This window comes from Chrysemys picta, chromosome 1, assembly GCF_011386835.1.
Source record: "Chrysemys picta bellii isolate R12L10 chromosome 1, ASM1138683v2, whole genome shotgun sequence".
Classification (NCBI taxonomy): domain Eukaryota; kingdom Metazoa; phylum Chordata; order Testudines; family Emydidae; genus Chrysemys; species Chrysemys picta.
This window is the reverse complement of record NC_088791.1, coordinates 308,476,446-308,496,620: the sequence shown is the minus strand read 5'-3', so window position 1 is coordinate 308,496,620 and position 20,175 is coordinate 308,476,446. Positions and strand designations below refer to the sequence as shown.

Genomic DNA, 20,175 nt, shown 5'->3' with positions numbered 1-20,175 from the left:
TTGTATTCCCCTTGGTGCTTTGACTTGTAGATTACAAATATTTGCACTGTAAAAAAAGTGCAATCAAAAATAATATAAAGTGATCAGTGTACTCTTTGTATTCTGTGTTGTAATTGAAATCAATAGATTTGAAAATGTAGAAAAACATCCAAAAATATTTATAATACATTTAAATTGGTATTCCATTACTGTTTAACGGTGCACTTAAAACTGCGATTAATCACAACTATGTTTTAATCTCATGATTAATTGCAATTATTTGTTGTAATCGTTTGACAGCCTTAATGACAACCCACTACTGCGATCAGTTACTGAAGTGGCAGGCCTGTGCTGTGGAGTAAAGGTTCTAACCCTACTGCTGAACCACGTGATGTCAATATGGTTCCACATCATGGAATTTCGGTTTTTGTGGTTTGTGTTTGTTTTCAGTTTACTTTTATAAAATTTAGACAATTACATTTACAAAAGTTACATAAAAAGACACACCCCTGCCTGATGCAGTGCACTTGATGGACTATGCTCAGGGAATTGATCAGGTTTGTATCATAAAGGAGGCTGTTGTCTGCAGGACCCCCTGCTTCATTTGTTGCAGAAGTTAGAAGGTCTGAAGTGAATGAGGCAGGAAACTGCAAGAGAAAGGATGGTCCCCTGGTTAAGGCAATTGAATGGTGGCCTGGCGAACTGGATTCTATCCCTGTCTCTGCAAGTGAGCTCCTTACACCAAGCTTAAGGAAGTGTAATGTAGTGACTAGTGCATTGGACTAGGAAGCAGAAAACCTGGGTTCAATGCATAGCTTTAGCACTGATTTGTTGGGTGACCTTGGGCAAGTCATTTCACCTCCCTATGCCTCAGTTTTCCCATCTGTAAAATGGGAATAATAGTACTGCCCTTCTTTGTAAAGCACTTTGAGATTTATGGGTGAAAAGTGCTGTATAAGAGCTAGGAATTATTATTGTTTGTTCCTTATTTCCTGGGTAACCAACTTTTGAGCCACCTGGCTCCGGAGCCTCAAAAGTATTTAGCAGTCTAAGTCCACCCTGATGTGCCACTGACATTTTCATAGCTGTCACCTACTCTAGTCCCCTTAGGGGAACAGACGTTGCCACCAGTCGGCATTTGCAAAATTGCCTGAACTCTAATTACATATAGCCCACAGCTCCCGGGTAGCTCAGTCCAGCTGAAATCCCAGAGCCCCGAACTGGGATTCTCAAGCTAAATAGGGGTACAGTAATATCTTTCTCACCAGTGTGGCGCAGCCCTAAGCGTGCCTAACACCTGCCACCTGTCAGACCCCACAGCAGGCAGATGCAGGCAGGCCACTCAAAGGTTGAAGGGCAGCATGGCAGCCACACGAAAACGGAGGCACAGGGATATACATGTAGGGCGAGCCAGGGAGGAGTAATGAGCATGAGCAGGAGACAGAGGGTATGTCTTCACTACCCGCCAGATCGGGATGAACTAAGTTTGCACGGGCAGCCTTCATTCTGGCATTTCTTAACTTTTGAGTTCTTGACTTTGCAGCCTTAGCATTCTTTTAATGGAGTTATGTAATATACAGGTGAGATCAAAAAGAGAAGGTTTCTGAGGGGAGCTTGAATGGTTCATGATATGACTGAAAAATGCAAAAATAGAAAGGAAATAGTAGGAAAGGAAAAAAGTGCTTATTACTGCAGGGTTGGGGGTCATATAAGCATTTAGAAAAATAATACCAAGGAAAGTGCAATACATAATTCTTGGCACATTATATAGAACTTGTCAGCCAAAGTACTCTGCAAAGGTGGGTGAGCATCAGTAACTTCCAGTGGCTATTCACAGGCGCGATCCCACTACTGATCGGCACGGGAGTTTTGACCTGCTCCGTTTCCGACCTGGGCCGGTTCACCCCTCCTTAGGCAACCTGGTGACCCGAAGCTTCCCAGGGATCACCATATTGATGCCGAACTTAGTGCGGACACCCGATCGGCATAGCCCACTGCAGCCCAGAACTCCTGAGCTCAAGCGATCCGCCGGCCTCAGCCTCCCAAGTAGCTAGGATTACAGGCGTGCGCCACCGTGCCCGGCTGTAATCGGGTAACTTCCACTGGCTCATGGATTAGTAAACACAGGGAAGCTAAGGGCCAGTCCTTAGGATGGAGGCGTGCCTCACTAGAAGTACGGGGCCCTGAGCAACTCACAAGAGCAGGGCCTTAGCACTGATAAAAATGGACCCACCCTAGGACAACTGCACCCCAAAAATTTTGATTAGAAGTAATAAGAGAAATAGGAAAGTTTTTGTCAGTCACAACTAAATGAAGATGCAGCTTCTGGATTGTTGCTAGAGCAGTTAAGAAAGGAGAATCTATTGAAGTACAGACTTGTCAGCAGTTGAGGAGAAGGATCCCAGGAGTGGCGGTAAGGGACAGAATTATACTGGGAATCAGATTAACAATAGACTTCTGAACGATAGATTTATACACATAAGACCATGTCTGACAGATCTGGTGACACAAGTGGGAATATACAAATCAGACTGGAAAATAAGGATGAATCAGTAGACCTAATTTATCTGAATTTCATGAAAACATTTTAATACTGTGCCATTTAATTACAAGTTGATTTCCAAAGTCAAAAAGCATAGTCCCCGGGAGATTTATTTACAGTGTTGTCTGTTGCAAAGTGTCTGTCTGCCCATGCTGTGCTCTGGGTGAAAGTTTCACATTTTAAAAACGTAATTCTATGGTCTAAAAAGTACACAGTTTAAAAAAGAATTCATAACGAAACAAACAAAATAAACCCCACACAGAGATAAAAACTAGAGAGCTAGGACTAGGAGTCTAACCATTTATCACAACTGTAAGACATTCTGAAAAATCATTAGACAAAAATCGAACAAACCAAACAACAGAAATGTATGTACATTTTGATCAATAAAAAAAAAAATAGTTAGACCCTTCCATGGCTTCTTAGTCAGTAAAAGCAACTTCACTGAAGAAATCCCAGCTGTTTATGGTAGGTTTGTAATACATAAACCAACCCAAAGTTGTCATCAGTGTTTGTGCTTCTACAATCAATTGAAGTTGAAAGGCACAATGTAACACGTGTCTCAGCCATCCCATCATCTGGAAACACCGATGTTACTATGCCAAAGACTTGCTGTAAGTTATCAGTGGGGAAAAGATGCCATATTGATTAGAAGTTTGCATGTCTTGGACTAACCTCACTTCTTGGAGAAGGAGCCAAGAGCAAATACCCTGAGGAAATCATGGCTTGGAGTTTCATGATAAGCGCATTCTTACACCATTTGGTTTCCAGTTTGGTTATCAGACATGTTTCATATGATAAAAATCAGCTGTTAACTGACTAAACATGAAGGGTTCAGAAAACCTAGAGGCCTTTTCATGTCCCTTTTCTCCATGTCAAATGCCTGGAAATTTTGTGTGATACATTTGCGTATGTAACATGATCTGAACCCCATTCATCATTAAAAGCAGTGACTTATCTACCCCTCCCACTGCTGAAACAGGAGTAGTGTGAATAGGGGCGAAACTATAAAATTGCATCTGGCATCATGGTTACAGTGATGAAATGCTGTACAGAACATGGCTTCTCATACCAGCATGTCAAACATTTCACTAGAAATTCCAACTATCCTGGTAAAATAGAGGCCCCTCCTTTATGCCTATGAAGTTCCTACATCTCCCCCAACTATGCCATCCTACCATAATCAAATGCACACAAAAATAGACATTATTTGTACACAATTCTGCCTTTACACGAGTTCAGTAAGACTCGGGTAATACAATTAAAAACTAGAACGTGCTTTTGGCTCTTCCGATAGTCCCCCAAGTCTGGTAACGCGTCACCCAGCTACCCTGTCAATAGCGTGTGTGCAAGCAAAGAAAAATGAGAGTGAACAGAAGGCAGTGTTAAATAAATTCTACAGCAAGGGTGACTTGCAACCCTGCACAAAGGCCAATGTACCTCTTAAAAAAAACTTAACACAAGTGGTGCCAGGTCTCTAGGGGCCTCTACTTGAGTGGGGGGTTGGAGGGGAGGGGTTGAATTTCATCCAAGTGAATGATGTACCAAATCTGCGGCAGTCTCCAGTCCAGTGAAGTATATCCTGATGTGGATTTGACAGTTGGGTGGCAGGGAGCAGGAAATACTATTGCACTTACATGACACCCCCCACTCCAGTAGCCTCAAACACAACAGAGATTTGGCTTCAACTAAGAAATGGCCACCCACTGGCATCCAATGAGTAGGAGCATGCAGTGAGTTGTAAAGAGGAAGTCATGGGGCCCCTAACGCAGGAGTGGTCAGTAAACTCACATGTACAATGGAGAACAAAAGGAATTTAAAAAAAACCCAACCACTTAACACTAAGTACATTTTTGGCTAAAAAGGATTTAGAAGTTTAACTGAAACTTCGCAGTAAACATATGTCCAATAATCAAGCTTATGATGCTGAAAGTGTATCCACTAAGAAACAAATATGCTCTTGTGCTAAAGGGGATAGCAGCCACTCTCTTAAAACAGAAGACTGGCTCAATATTCATTCTGAAGTGAAGGCGAGAGAGACACCAGACCTCTCTGCTAGTAAGCAGATTGGTTTGCTTGGAACACATTCCCTGTGCATAGGCTTGGAAGGATCAGGTTTTGATTGTCTATTACTTTTGACAGATAATACCGACGAGCATTTCTAACTATCTTTTTCAGTGTTCATGAGTGGAAATTTTTGTACTAACAGGAATTTAAAAATTTTGAATTGAGGCAATATTTGTATAAACTGTAGTGACCGACTGTCCAAAATATAACCAGAATCGTTCACATTGCTGTCTGTTAATTGAATTGACAGCAACAGAGGAGGAAGCTAGATATCTACAAGAGCAACATATCATATGATATGTTCTTAACTTTCCTTCTTTGTACATTTTTTATGGTTAGTGATGGAATTTCTTATCACCCATTTCAGCTGAAGGGCAAAAATGACAGTTGCAAATATTTGCTAATTAAAACCTAACCTTTCCAACACTAACTCTAAACAGATGGACACTAAAACCAGAAAAACAGAGCACTGAAGCCATTTGGGACTTCAGTCTGCTAACCATCTGCAGAGTTTTAATTATGGACCCATCCCTGCTTGCACTGAAGTCAATGGGTCACATTCATCCCTGGTAGAACGTCATCCATCTAATTCACCAGGGATGAATTTAGCCAAATAAGTTAACGGACGTTTCGTCACTGACTTCAACAGAAGCAATCAGGTCGTATATCTGCCTTTCCTTCAAAAGCTGATTGAAAACCCACCCCGGAAATGATCTGAAAATTTACTTGCGGTAGTTTTTGAAGCAAGCTGATGTTTTATTTTTCAAAAATTTTCCACTGCATTTTTTTTAATCAGTAGTTTTCAAAAGTGATTTATTCTTTAATTTGAGAAAAAAAAAATCCGACTAAGATGATCAAACAATAGTGGCAAGTAAGAAATAAAAATCAACAACTCAGGATGACAAAGACTGAAAAGAGTAACAAGAAGAAATCAGCACCTCAACACATACACGAGGAACTCAACAGTAATGGAAAACAAAGAGGAAAAATGAAGACAAAAACCAACAAGTTACATTTTTCATTTACCATTTTCAAAGAAAAAATATTTTAAAAAAATCTTATCGGTTTCACACATAAAAATACCTCTTTTTGAAACAGACTATTTTTTGACCTAAGTTTTCATTTGAAAAATGTTAACAGGATCTAGTCCCTTAAAAAAAAAGGGATGCTATATTGATAAAACTGTCTTCATGTGGGGGAGTTGACACAGCCATTTTAATCCAGTAGGGACTGGCATACAAATATTAGATAACTAAAAATAAACATCTACAGATCTCCCCTAGAAGGCACCTTCCCTCAGATATGTATGAACAAATAAGAAATGAGCAAATCGAGTTCAAATGAGATCAAATTCCTGAGGGAAGAGGCTGCCTTGAAAATTCTGACAGGCCACATTTGCCACTGCCTCTCTTTTGAAAAAAAATGGCCAATTCTTCTTGCTTTCATTATCCCAAAGAAGGCATCATTTCTATACCTAACTTTATATACACAGAAATGCTCTGGCAGCTATACAAAATACTCTTATAAACATAGAATAATTACTGAACTATTTACAAAAAGAAGCTCAACTAAATGCAGGCCTGTTCTTCACAACAGCAAGATTACAGCAGTATTTGCATGTCTTCCCTGATACTCAGCTTGGTCTATGGTACATTTGGACATCAGAGGGGGAAAAAGAGCTTCCCATATTTAGCACAATCAGTGTCATTATCCTAGAAAGTTTTTGGTGGAACTTTGCCTTTCAATTTGTGAAAGAAAACTTTGGACATGTGTACGTAAGAGATAATTTAACGGCCAGTTATAATTAAATAGGATTTTTTTCCTCTGAACCTTCTCACAGAAAAGGAAATGAAAGAAAAACAATCTCCCACCAAAAATTTCCCTTTTCTTCTAAGTGATGCTATTTTCTGCACTTTATGTGTAATTAGCTGAGCTAAAGTAGTGGAACATGAAGACCAAGCAGGTCCCAAAGAAGACAAAAAATGCAAGACAAAAAAAATAAGTTAACATTTATCAAAACATTTTTACAGCAAGCAATCTGCCTAAATTTAAATAGTTTTCCTTTCAAAACCCACCTTTTAGGCAGCACTCACCCCCTTCGAATATTCATGCAGTGCTAAATTTAACAACTCCTTAAAAGCTGTTGCCCAAGCTGGAGAAAAGCACTCAGCTGTTTTTGGTACCACAGGAAACATTTTTCTCTTCTGTTGGTTTTCTCTGACATCAGTACTTTTTATGAGCACGTGAAGTATACTAGGAGTGTTCCATTTAGGATAAAAGGATGAGAACTCCATCATGATTCTTGACTCTGACATTCTTCCTTCCCCGCTTGAGTGGAACTCTTGGAATTTCACATGTCTGAGGAGAGAAGAGACTTGACTGACAGTCAAGATCCACTGTATAGCTCCAAGAGCAGGACTTGGCCCTTATTTTGTACTATAAGCAGCACATGGAACAGTGTTAAAATGATCCATGTGCTACTGAAGTCCCACCAACTGTTATCACTGAAACGGCACTAGACAAATTCTGAACCTGTGGCAGATCAGCAGTGTCCTACAAAAAAGGGCTATGGGTTAAATTCACTCCTGTGCAGAAAGCCAGGACAATGTCTCTACACCATTTAAGCCCTACTTAGTATAACAGGTGGAAGGATGGTCCAGTGGTTAGGTCACTAGCTTGGGATGTGAGACACCTGAGTTCTATTCCATGCTGCACCCCAAACTGTCTGAATGATCTTCATCAAGTAATTTAGGGGACAGCTACGCTGGGGGTTTGCTGCCCAGCTTGAGGAGCCATACCCGTGGCTAGCTCTCAGTATAGCTGAAGTGGCCCAAATGCAATCCTATGCAAAACCCCAGACACGTCCTTTGGGTGGCTAGCTCCTCACAGTTACATTCAGGCTAGCACAGGTGTGTCTCCTGGAGCTGCTGGGAATCACAGCCCCAACTTGAGGTATAGGTTTAGTATCTACTCTGTGCCTCTGGGATAACATAGGGGCATTATAAGGACCAACACATTAAAGTTTGAGGAGTGCTCAGACATTATGGTAATGGGGGCCGTACCTGAGATACCTAGACAGAGCTCTGCTCAGGGTGGGAGAGAAGACTTTCGCCAAAAGGAATTGTCTACTCTAGAAAGTTTTTTCAGCGTAAGTGAAGGAGTGAATGTAACCCGATACAATTACACTAGTATAACTCCTGTGGGGACACACTGACTCTGGCATAGGAGTCCCTTTTTCCATTTTAGCTTACGTTGCCTGGGAAGGGGTGTAAGCACAACCAAAAAGAGTCACTTGTATACCAGAATAAGCGTGTCCACACAGCGGGTTTAACTGCTTATACACGCCAGTGTCGATCAGGCCTTTCAGCTTACCTCAGCCTTGCTGGGCAGGAGGTGGCATGCTCCATTGTGTGACTGGCTAAGGGGACATTTTACATTGCACACAGGGGTTGCTTGGTAGAACTGACAGGAGCTGTGAGAGTCTCAGATACTTTCCCCCCACAGAATTTTGAGTACTGTGAGAATCTTTTGTGCGTTGTATTCTACGGGCTTCTACCTGTTGTGCCCATTGATGTCAAAAGCAAACTCTCAGGGTCTGCTTCTCTTCTAACTTTGACTGGCATAAATCAGGACTATCTCCATTGCCTTTGACAGAGGGCTCTTTGGAGACACCCACGCTTAGCGCCACTGAACTACTTACACCAAGCAGATTTACAGCTACAGCTGGAGGCCCCTCTAGTGAGCAGCGGGGTCTGTTATTCACAGAAGCATTTGTTTGTACTAGCTGCATGAAGGAAAAGGGAATTCAGCCTCAGAGCAGCTCCCCTAAACATCACGGCAAAGCTGCATTTTAAAGTATACAAGTACCTTTTCAGAAGTTAAATACAATTAAAATAATGCCACTGGATGCTTTTCTTTAAAATGTAACTCATTGCAGGCACTTTTTAACCAGATGGGAGATTATTTTTGGTGAGACTTTTTTTGTGATACAGCCCACATCACTTGATCCAAGGATCTGATCTAGGAATGACATTAGCATTGCAGAGTCTGTTCCATTTAAAAACAAGTACCTGGGGAGTTACTTCACAGGACTACTGAGAGAAGGACTTTCAGGAGGCCTAGTCTCATAGCAGCATTGAAGGTTAACTGGCACCGGAGGAGCGGTTTTCTTTCTATACATTAAAAAAAAAGAGAGAGAGAGAGAGAGCGCCTGCAGCCCAGGGAACAGTGTTGTTGGTAGTATGCCAGAGGCATGGCGTTTTCCTTGTGATCCCTTTTAACTGCATCACCAAAGTAAATCGAGCTTCAAGTTGCAGCAAGCACGGCTGGGAATCCCACCCTCTGCTGCACGGATTAATAGAGGAAGTAGTTCAGGGTCCCCGAGATGAAGCTTCCTCATCTGAAGTGACTGTTGGGCTGCTCTTCAGCCGAACACGCTATCATTTACAGCTGTCCAAGTTGGAGTCCGTGTTTCTTTCTGAATCTGGCGGTGCTGAATCCGTAGCTTCCACGCTGTGCCCCATTCCATATGCAAAGTAAATGATAAAACCTGTGGGAGCGAAGGAGGGGAAACGTCAGCAGTATAATCAACCGGAAGCTAGTTTTCATACTCAGGGGCCGCTTAGTCTCAATAAAACGTATTGGCAGCTAATACTAATCTTGCTAACGCTTGATAGTGTAGCAATATCCAGCATTGCAACTAAAGTCAATGAGGCTAACTAAGGACACCGGGAGGGCAGAATTTGGCCGTACACATTTAAAATAAGTTTGGGTTCTCAACCTCAAATGGCTAAAAAGACACATTTTTAAACTCACCCAAGAACATCCAGACAGCAAACCGTATCCAGGTCCCTTTATCCAGCTGCATCATGAGGTAAACATTCACAAAAATACTCAGAATAGGAAGTAAAGGCAAAAGAGGTACCTGAAAAGAAAGAGAGACCAGTGACGTCCGCAGGTCATGATAACACACAGATATGACTGTCCCTTGTAAGCAGGAAGCTGCCAAGCCTCATCTGCCAGAGGCTTCTGGAGAAGTGATGAGTCTGTCAAAACACAGCTCTCCACTCTCCCAAGGTGAGGACACCATGAGCACCAGCCCCGTGTGCACAGAAAGCCCTTTGGCTTGGATTTTCCCTCCAGTTGCCACCACAAACTAATCATCTTCCTTCCAAAGCCCTTTCCACTATCCCGCTCTGATACTGTTAGCAGCATCGTCGTCATCCTTCCCTACCTGGGAGTCAGCTTTGATTCCTTGCTCTCTTTTTCACCTCACACCCAGGACCCCACCTAATCCTGCTCCTGCTTCTCCTACAATTCATCCCCCTCCTCTGTGGCCTCCCTCTCTACCAGCTCTCCTTATCCCAGTCCATCCAAAAAGCTGCTGCCAAAACCATCTCCTTTCACTGCTGCTCTGGCCACATCATCCTATTTCTAGACTCTCTGCAAAAGCTTCCTCTATTCCAGCCTCTTCTCTTCACCTCCTGGGCTCTGCGCTCCCACTTACATTTCAGCCCTCCTCTCTTCCACTTCCCCCTCCTGCTTCCTCTGTTCTGCCCCAAGTATCACTCTTCTCACTCTCTCCTAACTTCACGCCTCCCTGTCCACAGGACAGCCTCACAGTTAAAATATGCAAAGCTCCTTCATTCTCTACACCAAAAACCTGGCCATTCCATGGCACATTCCAGCTTCAGTGACCACCTGCTGCTTCCTTGCTGTACTGCACAGATTATTTGTTCTGTACTGAACCAGTTTGTGCCCACAGAACATAAGCCCTTCAGGGTTTTGATCTGTGATTTGCTTGGCTCAGCATATGACAGAACGAAGTCTGTCTCCAGGGGCTCAGTAGAGGTGCAGTGAGTTGTTAACATATTAATCTTTCGCTTTTGGGAATCTGGGTTTAATGCTGGATCACAAGAGGAAAGTGAGTTTGGCGATCTCTGCCTAGCTCCCAGAGGACATCTCTCTACGTATTCGAGGGCTAGTGCTGTAACAACAGGAGTGCTCACAGCCAGGTTGGAGGTGCACTGGCAGAGTGGTGTGGGATGGCTTAGCCAGTGTTCCAGCCTGAACTGGACCCACTTCTATCCAAGAAGATCAGCCCCTCTCTTTAATATGCACCAAAATTCTCTCTCTCTTTTTCCTCTCACACACGAGACAGCTCCCAAATAGCTCTTTGCCATTCCTTCCCCACAGGCCGCTTACCTTAAACGAGAGCTTGGTTTTGCTTTCAGGTTGTCTCCAAATAATTAAACCGACAACGAGGCAAAAGAGAACGAGCACGGCAATCACGGCGATAGCCCACGCAGTCCCTTTTATCAGCAGCTCTTTGCCAAGCACAGTAAAGCTACAGCAGCTGACGATAAGTAAACCTGAGAACAAGACAGGCCAATGTTTATTGAATTGTGACTGAGAAAAACATTTGTAATTTCTGATTCAGCTTCTGTATGTTCAGCTTCACTGTTTGAGGGATTTATTTTTAAACCAATCATTTAATCCACGGTTTTCTATGTCTGTTGTGTTGCCTCAGGCAAGCGTTTGGGCTCTAAAACAGTTAATCAAACGTATACATTATCGACTAAGATGCCAAGAAGCGTTCGAAGGAGCTTCCCTAGACTGGCAGCTGGCTCACTGCAAGAGAGATGCCAGCTCACGGCACTCACCTATGAGACAAGATGAGATGTTAACTACCAAACCAGAGAGTTTGGAGGGATCTGAGTTTTGGGGAAACAGAATGCCTTTTCGGGAATCATTCTCCTCCTCTTCAGGCAGAAACGGAGCCTGCGATTCACTGGTGCTCGCAGACTCGTTGGGGTCCGGCTCCTCCGTTGTTCTAGCCATCTGGTAGGCCAGGTTAGGTTGCTCTGGCTGGTACCTTGGAGAAGGAAAACAACACCAAAAGAGCACTGCGTTGGTAGAAGGTACAGTAAATGGTCATCCAGAATTAGTAGAAAGCTTGGTCGGACCTCTCCATGTGGTTATGGACACCTGCAAGGCTTCAGAAGACATGCTGTGGCCAAAATTTACTGAAATGGGAGCCACGTTGGCTACTTGTCTGGAGCCAAAGAGAGCCATCTGGTATGCACAGATGGAAGACACTGCACAGGGATTAGTTAACTGGAGGCTGGAGCACACAAATGGCGGCTCGAGTATGGAAAACATACTGTAGGCAGCAACCCTGGATTTGGGAGGCGCATGGACTAGATGTCCTAATAGGTCCTTTCCCACACTCTTGTGTTACAGTCCCAGAATGCAATGCTCCATCCTTGAGCTGAGCAGAGGCTGCTCAGATCTAGATGAAGAATTGCACGTTGGGTCACATAGGGCCCAATTCTTGGGTATGGCTGAGCCATGCTCAGCAGAGGAACCAGGGGCGGGAGATAAAGTTGGCTTTTATGTCACCTTTGAATGTCCCCAAATCCCTTGGGCAGCTGGAGACCGGTTCACCCCCTTGAGCAATTTAGAACAGCCTCAGGGCAGCTCTGTCACACCAGCTTCTAACAGACCCACCCAGGGCCATCACCCCAGCACCAAAACACAGCACCTAAGCAGGGGGTTGTGACAGTGAGTAATGGATATGGCAGTAGGGAACTGGCTGGATCTTTTAATCATTCATTTCCAGACTTTCTAATGTTTGGGAGTTAATTTTGAAGGAACAGCTATTTAGGTCTGGAGGCGGGATAGCTGGACTAGGCAGCTGGCATGCTGTAGCTGCTATTTATTATACAAAACTTGATCATCTCACTGTTGCCTTGTCCCCCCCCTATTTGCTGTATCTGCCTATTGTCTCATGTCATATGCTAAGACTGTAAGCTGTCTGCAGCAGGGACTGTTTTTTTATTGCATGTGGCCAGTATCTAGTACAATGGGGCCTTGATGCCTGATCAGGTGCTACCACAACAGAAAGAAAAACTCCTCTAACCCACGCTTTCACCCGTAACTCTCTTTTAACGAAGAGCCTTACTGGTGAATCTCCGTAGGTTTATACCACAAGCTTCAAGTAAAGGAACAGCCCATTTCAAAGGGCCCCTTTTAAATCTCTTTTGGCAGACGTATTTTCAATGAAGATGTGTGTGGAATTTTGCAGATGTGCAAGCTCAGCAAGATCGCACCAGTCGTGAGAACCTCTCACAACTTCTGCAGTAACTCAAATGCTGCAACATCAGGCAGCAAAGTGGGAAACTGAAGCTCCGCTGAACTCAGGCTTCCATTCTTCAGGCCTGCAAGCGGCTGTGGCTTACAACACTAGCTCTACCGGGATAAGGCTGAGGCCTGGTGAGTGCAGTGCTGCATGCCAGATGAAATGCACAGCAGCTTGTAGCAGCAGACAAGGGAGTCACGTGCCCATCCAAGGGACTGGAAGGGAGCTGCTATTTTGCAGTTGCTACACAGGAGAGGAGATTGGGAAATAAAATGAAAACACAGGGATGCCTGGGCAGGGGAAATCCAGCGAGAGGGCACAGGCAAAGAGAACACAGGGAGAGCCCAGGGTTTGTAACTGTGCCTCTATCTGGCATGTTACATCTTTCTATCTTTCGACTGTTGTGACTAATGGGAGCATCATAATGGCCTCAACTAGGCTTTGAATAAATGATAAATACTTTACTGTCACCTGGCACCTTTCAACTCCGAGCTTGTTACAAACATGAGGGGCGTGGAATTTATAATTGCTCTGTGGAGCAGGAAAATATTATAATCCCCCTGGCGAGCTGAGTAAACTGAGGCATGAAGCAGCTAGAGACTCAGATTTCAGACGTGCTGACCATGAGCTTTGGTCATTGGGAAGTGTGGGTGTTCAGCATTTCTTAAAAAAAAAAAAAAAAGGCACTAAGGCCCCAATCCTGCAAATGCTTAATTTTATCACTATTACTGTTCTTAGCTTTACTATTTACTTACAGTAGTAAAGTTCAGCACAGTGTGTTTGCAGGATCAGGGCGTTAGTGACTTACCCAAGGTCACCCAGCCAGTCTGTGGCAGAGTCAGAAATAGAACCCAGGAGCCCTATGATCAGTTCTTGCTCTAATCATTAGACCACACGGCCCCTCTCCTCTCTTAGCAAGACTCCACTGACAGGCATCCCCGCACTGGCTTTTCCCCCCAGACATCAACCTAACCAATAGCAGGGTTCCTGGGCATGCAGTGAGTCCTTGCACAAGGCAATGTGGCTTGAGACTGCTTTACCACTGGAGTTGATTCCTTGGTGGTTCACGTGGGGGGAGCTGTGACAGCGGAGCCTGGGTGCATCAGACATTTACAATTACTTAAAGTCTGGAATAGACGTTCAGTGACCCCTTTCATCCATGCAGGAAAAACAGCTGACATTTATTTAAACTGAGACCAAAAGGAAAAATCTCCATAAAAAAAAGCCTTATGATGAAATGACAGCCCTAGTCCTGCAGCATCCTCATCTTACCTCCTCCTTGGTGACAGTGGTGGATGTTGCAAAAGTGGATGGGGGGAAAGGAAAAAAAGAGGCAGATAATCTTGCACATTGTACTTTACTGAGCACCTGCCCACTTGTCCCCCAAGGCTGGCTTAAGCCTCCACAGTCACCCTGTGCTTTCAGGCAGCTGAATGCCACTGGCTGCCTTGGGATCTCTTGGATATTATTAACGAACCAAAGCAAACCCACGTGCCACACCTGGGGAAGAGAAAGAACGAGGAGAGAGCAGCTTAAGGCATTGGGCATGAAAAGCCCCTTTGCTCTTTATTCTTTGCAAGGAGAATTAGGTCCAATTCCCTTTGCAAAGAAATAATAATACTAAAAAAAGAGAGAATGCAAAATCCAAGCCGTGCGCCTGGCCATCCAGAGCAGTTGGGGAGGGGAGGCACTTTGCAAAGGGGGTGGGAGGGATTTGGGTTGTAATTGCACCAATGACGTGCCTATTTAGTGCTTTGCAGGGAGAGCGAAGGAGGAGCGTGGGTACCTTTAGGACTTTGTATCGCACCCCTTTTGAAGAGAGTTGTATCAATTCAGGGTTGCCAGCGCATTTTATTTTGTAGTGGCTGCTAATAAGAAAGGAAGATCTAGACAGCGAGTTTTGCAAGCCCACCCTGGACAAAAAAGAAAGCCATTATGGAAGGTCCAGTCCAAGGTGTCAGACTGATTCTGTGTTGTGCAAATAATAACTGCCCGGTGGGGACAGGGGTGTGAGCCCCTGATCGGTGCTGCCCAGAGGAGGCAGATTGCAAAGTAAATAAATACAGGGGCCATCCCATAGCACTACACTCCTGCTCAGCTTTGGGTGGGGCTGGATGCTAAGTGGGTGGGCCGCAGCCCACCCAGGCCCATCCGTGGCTATGCCCCTGTCATGTGTTGGCATGTGTGCTATGTTTGAGGATATTTTATGTTCCCAAGAGATGATTCTTCGTGTACGGTTCCAGGATATCATAAGAACATAACAATGGCCGTACTGGGTCAGACCAAAGGTCCATCTAGCCCAGTATCCTGTCTTCCGACAGTGGCCAATGCCAGGTGCCCCAGAGGGAATGAACAGAACAGGTAATCAAGTGATCCATTCCCTGTCGCTCATTCCCAGGCTCTGGCAAACAGTTTATCACATTAAGCCATACCTCAGTACCAATACGCAGGCTGCCACCAAGGAATAAGCCAGCAGGGTCCCGATGGACATAAGATCCACAAGATCTTTCAGGTCAAAAAGAAAGGCCATGGCAGCTGGGGAGTGTGGAAAACAGAAACTGATAAGCTTGCAGAAGAGTCATGTTATGGGAGTCAAATTCAATATAGTTGAAGCAAGACCATTGCTCTGTCTTCAGATCTGTACTGAGAGAAACCCCAAGGACACATTGGGCTTTGCAGTGTCTCTTGTGAGAGGAGAGATGTGACTCAGGTGTAATGAATACATACCAAACTCTTTATTGCTGCTGATGGACACAGATAGACCCTGTAATCCTCTCTGGTGCCCACACTAACGCAGCCTAGAATGACTCTAAGAGCTTTGTTTGGTCTCTACAGCACTTCCCTCCCACCCTATACTCTGGCAATAAGAACCAGACCGTGGCAGGTTGGCCCTCTTCTAATCAGGCAGGGAACAGAATAGACCCAAAGGACATTCCAGGAGGAATTAGTCAAAGCTCAGGAACTCGTTAACAAATGCCTAAGGCCACAGGGCAGATACCTGACACAGTTACCTACTGTTATCTGCCAAGCTCCGGCTGCTAGGTAAAGGTTTTATACAGTGTCTGTCACCATTGTATGTAGGCACAGGCAAGTCTACAGCCACAGGGACCCTGGGTTGGGCTTGCCCACCTTCTGCACGAAGCTAATTTTTTTTTTAAACCATAGCAGCGTTCTGGGACAGGCACAGTGAGTGGAGTAAGGTGCTACTTGGCATGAGTAAGGAAGGCAGTAGTGGGTTCTGAGAGAGACCCCATGAGAAAGATCTATATCCACGAAAGATATTTTGTGTTTCCCTAGTCCTGTGCTATTCAGACTTTGGGAACCCAGAACTAAGCTCAGGAAGCCATGTTGTGGAAATAGAGAACACAATATGGAGGATTAGAGCTGAGTTGCTGTATTTTCCCCATAGTGGAGCATATTTTTGCTTTCTGTGCATTCATGCAACACTTACCTGCCACAGCCCCTGAAGTTGCCGTAGCTACTGCTGGGGTTTTGGTTCTCTTGCTGACCGTAGCCAAACATTTAAACAGCAGTCCGTCTTCTGCCATAGCATAAATTACTCTAGGCATCGGAAACATGGAGCCAAGAAGGCTAAGGAGAGAAAAAGGCATTATCTACTAGTACAGCTCTCATACCACACATGGACCGAAGGCAGAAAAATGGAAGTGCGTTAATCGCAGCCCAGTAGCGGAATGGCTTTAGTTAACAAAGCTTCAATTCCAAGGTCTTCCCCAAGTGCTGCCCCAACTACACAGACATACTACTCACTGCTGGGAACGAGGCTCCAGATGTGCAAATTTGGATACCTAAAGCTAGGCATTTAGGTCGCAGATCCTTAAAAGGTCCTTAGGCACTTAACTCTCATTGATTTCAATGGGCACTAGGTGCCTAGGATCTTGGAGGATCTGTGCCCTACATCCAGATTTCGGCTCCTACATGGAAGTGGCCTGATTTTCAGAGGTGCAGAACACCCAAAAACTGCACTGGTTCCATGGAGCTGTTCCCACTTACATCTGCTCTGTCTGAGTCAGTTGTGTCTTGTTTCCCCAAGGCTACTGGTAAAAGAACGCTTCTTTTTTATGTATTCAAGAGACACACAATTTCAGACGGTCCTTAAGATGGAGGTTTCCTGAGTCACAAATGGGAGCTTCCAGCTCTGAAACCTAATTCTAAGAATTCGTTTGAACCTTCTGACACAGGGTGAAATCCTGGCCCTATTGAAGTCAGTGGACCTCAGATTTGACCCAGAGGGCCTGAATCCTCTGGCACTTACCCCAGCATAGATCCAGAATAACATCACTGGAGTGGAGTTACACCAGTGTAAGGGACATAGGACTAAGGTCCTTAGCTTGTAACACACAGAAAGAGGAGGCAATGGAAATACAAATCTGCACTGAGAAGGGTACAAGAGAACAGCATCTCACCTAGCAGAAAGGGCACAAAGTGAACCAACGGCCACTGCATAGTTGGCACCCTCCCAGCCCACGTACTGGAATGCATTGGGTAAAGGACTGTTTGGATCAAGCAAGTAGTAGGGCATCATGAGCGTGAGGGCAGCTGACACGCCAAAGTAAGCGACGAAGCAGATCAGGAGCGAGGCGACGATGCCAATGGGAATCGCTTTCTGAGGGTTTTTCACTTCTTCGCCTAGAACAAAGACAGTTAAGTTACAGCCACAGACAACAAAAAGACTAATTCAACGAGACTCCAGGTGAGGTGGGGCTTTCAAAGGAGCCTGGGAGAGTAAGGTCGCCAGCTCCTAGCGACAGTCAAGAGGAGCCAGGCCTGCCATTTATGTCCCTGGAGATCTCCCTCATAATCACGGCCTTAAAGGGGACTGCCACCACTTCGTGTGACAAGTTTTGGAGTTGAATGTTTGAGAAGAATCATTATCACTACAATTCAGAGAGCCAGCATTTGTTCCAAAATAGGGCAAGGTGCTTCACCCCGATACGGTTGCTCTCATCTTTAATTCACAGGGGCATCGGGCTCTCTGAATCAGGTTAATCTCTGGAGTAAGTTCAGTGAGTTCAGAGAAGACTTTGGCCCTAGGTGCCCTAGCAGGTCAAAGGGAATGGAAGGTGCTCTGCTCCTATCGGGAAGCACTTGAGCTAATTGGAAAAATGGACCCAAAAAAATCTCTGTGGAAACTATCAGTCACTTTCCTTCCACAGGATTCCAAAGAGGGGGGCTGGATTTTCATGTATTCAAAATTTTCTGTGAAAATGTATCCATTTGGGTTTTGACACTTCATAGATTCATAAAGTCCAAGGCCAGAAGGGCCCACTGTGATCATCTCCTGTATAGCACAGGCCATAGAACTTCCCCAGAATAATTCCTAGAGCAGATCTGTTAGGAAAACATCCCAGCTTGATTTAAAAAATCGCCAATGATGGAGAATCCACCATGATCCTTGGCTGGTTGTTCCATGATGAATTACCCTCACTGTTAAAAATGTAGGCCTTATTTCTAGTCTGAATTTGTCTAGCTTCAACTTCCAGCCATTGGAACATGTTCTACCTTTCTCTGCTAGATTGAAGAGACCATTATTAAACATTTGTTCCCCAGGTAGGTACCTACAGATTGTGATAAAATCACTCCTTAACCTTCCCTTTGTTAAGCTAAATAGACTAAGGTCCTGGAATCTAATAATATACGGCAGGTTTTCTAATCCTTTAATCATTCTCATGGCTCTTCTCTGAACCCCCTCTAATTTATCACCATCCTTCTTTTGTCCATCCTTTCTCCTCCCTCACCCCCATCTCAGTTTCTTGTATTCATTTTACTCTGGGGGAAATAAAGACGAGAAAACTCCCCAAAACCTACGTTTCCATATTATGAAACTGAAAACTTTGAAAACAAATGTTTTGCCAAAATTTCTATTTTGAAAAAAGGCCATTTTTCTAGCCACCCCTCCTCCCAACCTCCCCCCCAACCTCCCCTCCCCCACAAAAAAACCATTAAAACCTGTGACTAGTCAGCTCTCTTGAGTAGATCAGGATCCATGAGGCCAAGAGACTGCCTCAAGATCATACAAGACGACCATATCAGAGCTGGGAACAGAGCCCTGTCTCTTAACTCCCAATCCTGTACTTAGTCCAAGATCATTTCTCCCCACTGCCCCACACTTCAGCATAGCGCACTGCTGCATTTCCTGGTTTCAGCTAGGACTCAGTAGAGTGGAAGCCTATTCTTGAAATTTCCCAAACCAACATAAAATGGGAAGTCCTGGAATCTCAGAAGAATAAAGAATGGATGGGCAACCATCTGGATGTGCTGTTCAGTGAATGAAATCAGAAATATTATTTATTTGCATTGTAGTAGTAACTAGAGGTTCCCAGTCAGGATCAGGGACTCAATGTGCTAGCAACTGTACAAATCTAGAATAAAAGATGTTCCCTGTCTCAGAGTGTACAATGCAAGTCTTAAATTTAGAAACAACAGGCGGGAGAAGAAGGATGGATGGGTGACCCTAAAACTGAAAAGATTAAATGATTCCATAAGACAGCTAGTGCACAGCATGATTTCCTGATTCAGCTGAGAAGAGGTTTGAGTTATTTGTAAATTGTGTCATGTGACGTTACTGAGGGCAGCCAAGCTCATAATGGGAAACAAGTGTTTTTTCACAATGAGAGCTTTCTGCTTACCTGTGGTGGCAATACAGTCAAATCCTACGAAGGCGTAAAAGCATGTGGCTGCCCCTGAGAGGACTCCATTGAATCCAAAGGGCATAAACCCCCCAACACCATGCTTCAGATCTACCTGTGTTTGACTGAAAAGAACAAGAGATCAGGAGAGATTCTGCCTCGGTACAGACACCTATCTGAAGTGCATTCCTGCAGTCTGTAACAGAATCCACCCTAACTGGAGCTGGAGGGAGAGTGCTTTCAGGTACACATGGTCAACAGACTTATAGAGGAGACGATGGCATGTGCTACAGCTTACACTACATAGAGATTTGAGTCAGCCTGTGACCGGCTAGGGAACACTTTGAACACTCAGCATTTAAGGCTTGCTCAGATCGTCCATTGTTTCCTAGGGTTTATTAACATGGCTGAGGTGGGAGGAGGAGGGGAGAGGAAAGACTGAACTTAGTCTTCTAACATCTCAACCTGGCAAAAAAGTTTAAACTTATTTAATTCTGAAAATGGTGAATGGATACAAATGCTCATAGGAAGTTTACCCACTTTCAGGTCCTCCGTTGAGCTTCTATTTTAAACAAAAGTTTATTTTAAATAACTCTGGCCAAAATATGGCCTCATCAGATTTTAATTTTCAAATATTACATCTCCTGCTTACTACTGTAAGGATTTTTAGGTAGGCCCTAAATCCTGAAAAGACTTAAACCCGTGCTGCACTCTGAGCAGTCCCATTGTAGTAAACAGGGCTACTCTCAGCAGGTGAGTTAAGCACGTGCATAGCTTGCAAGTGATCAGGGCCCAAAGAA

At 44.3% G+C, this 20,175-nt stretch overlaps 1 protein-coding gene across 5 annotated transcripts in view; it reads right to left on the bottom strand.

Annotated features, from left to right (window-relative positions):
• Positions 1–1,846: 1,846 nt before the first annotated feature.
• SLC7A1 (solute carrier family 7 member 1) overlaps positions 1,847–20,175 on the bottom strand; it is a 73,845-nt gene continuing 55,516 nt past the window's right edge. For 2 of the 5 annotated variants that reach the window (XR_010597820.1, XR_010597821.1), the window contains 9 exons: positions 19,376–19,500; positions 17,153–17,375; positions 16,180–16,319; positions 15,161–15,263; positions 11,251–11,462; positions 10,793–10,959; positions 9,404–9,512; positions 8,659–9,137; positions 1,847–6,946 (listed from right to left, as the gene is read on the bottom strand). Coding sequence is in view for 2 of the 5 variants with exons in the window: in XM_005286640.5 (XP_005286697.2) it covers positions 9,028–9,137; positions 9,404–9,512; positions 10,793–10,959; positions 11,251–11,462; positions 15,161–15,263; positions 16,180–16,319; positions 17,153–17,375; positions 19,376–19,500 (1,189 nt within the window). In the remaining 3 variants the exon portion in view is untranslated. Of the gene's footprint in view, positions 9,138–9,403; positions 9,513–10,792; positions 10,960–11,250; positions 11,463–15,160; positions 15,264–16,179; positions 16,320–17,152; positions 17,376–19,375; positions 19,501–20,175 lie in introns of all 5 variants that reach the window. The other 3 variants (XM_005286640.5, XM_065581373.1, XR_010597819.1) reach the window with 2 other exon arrangements.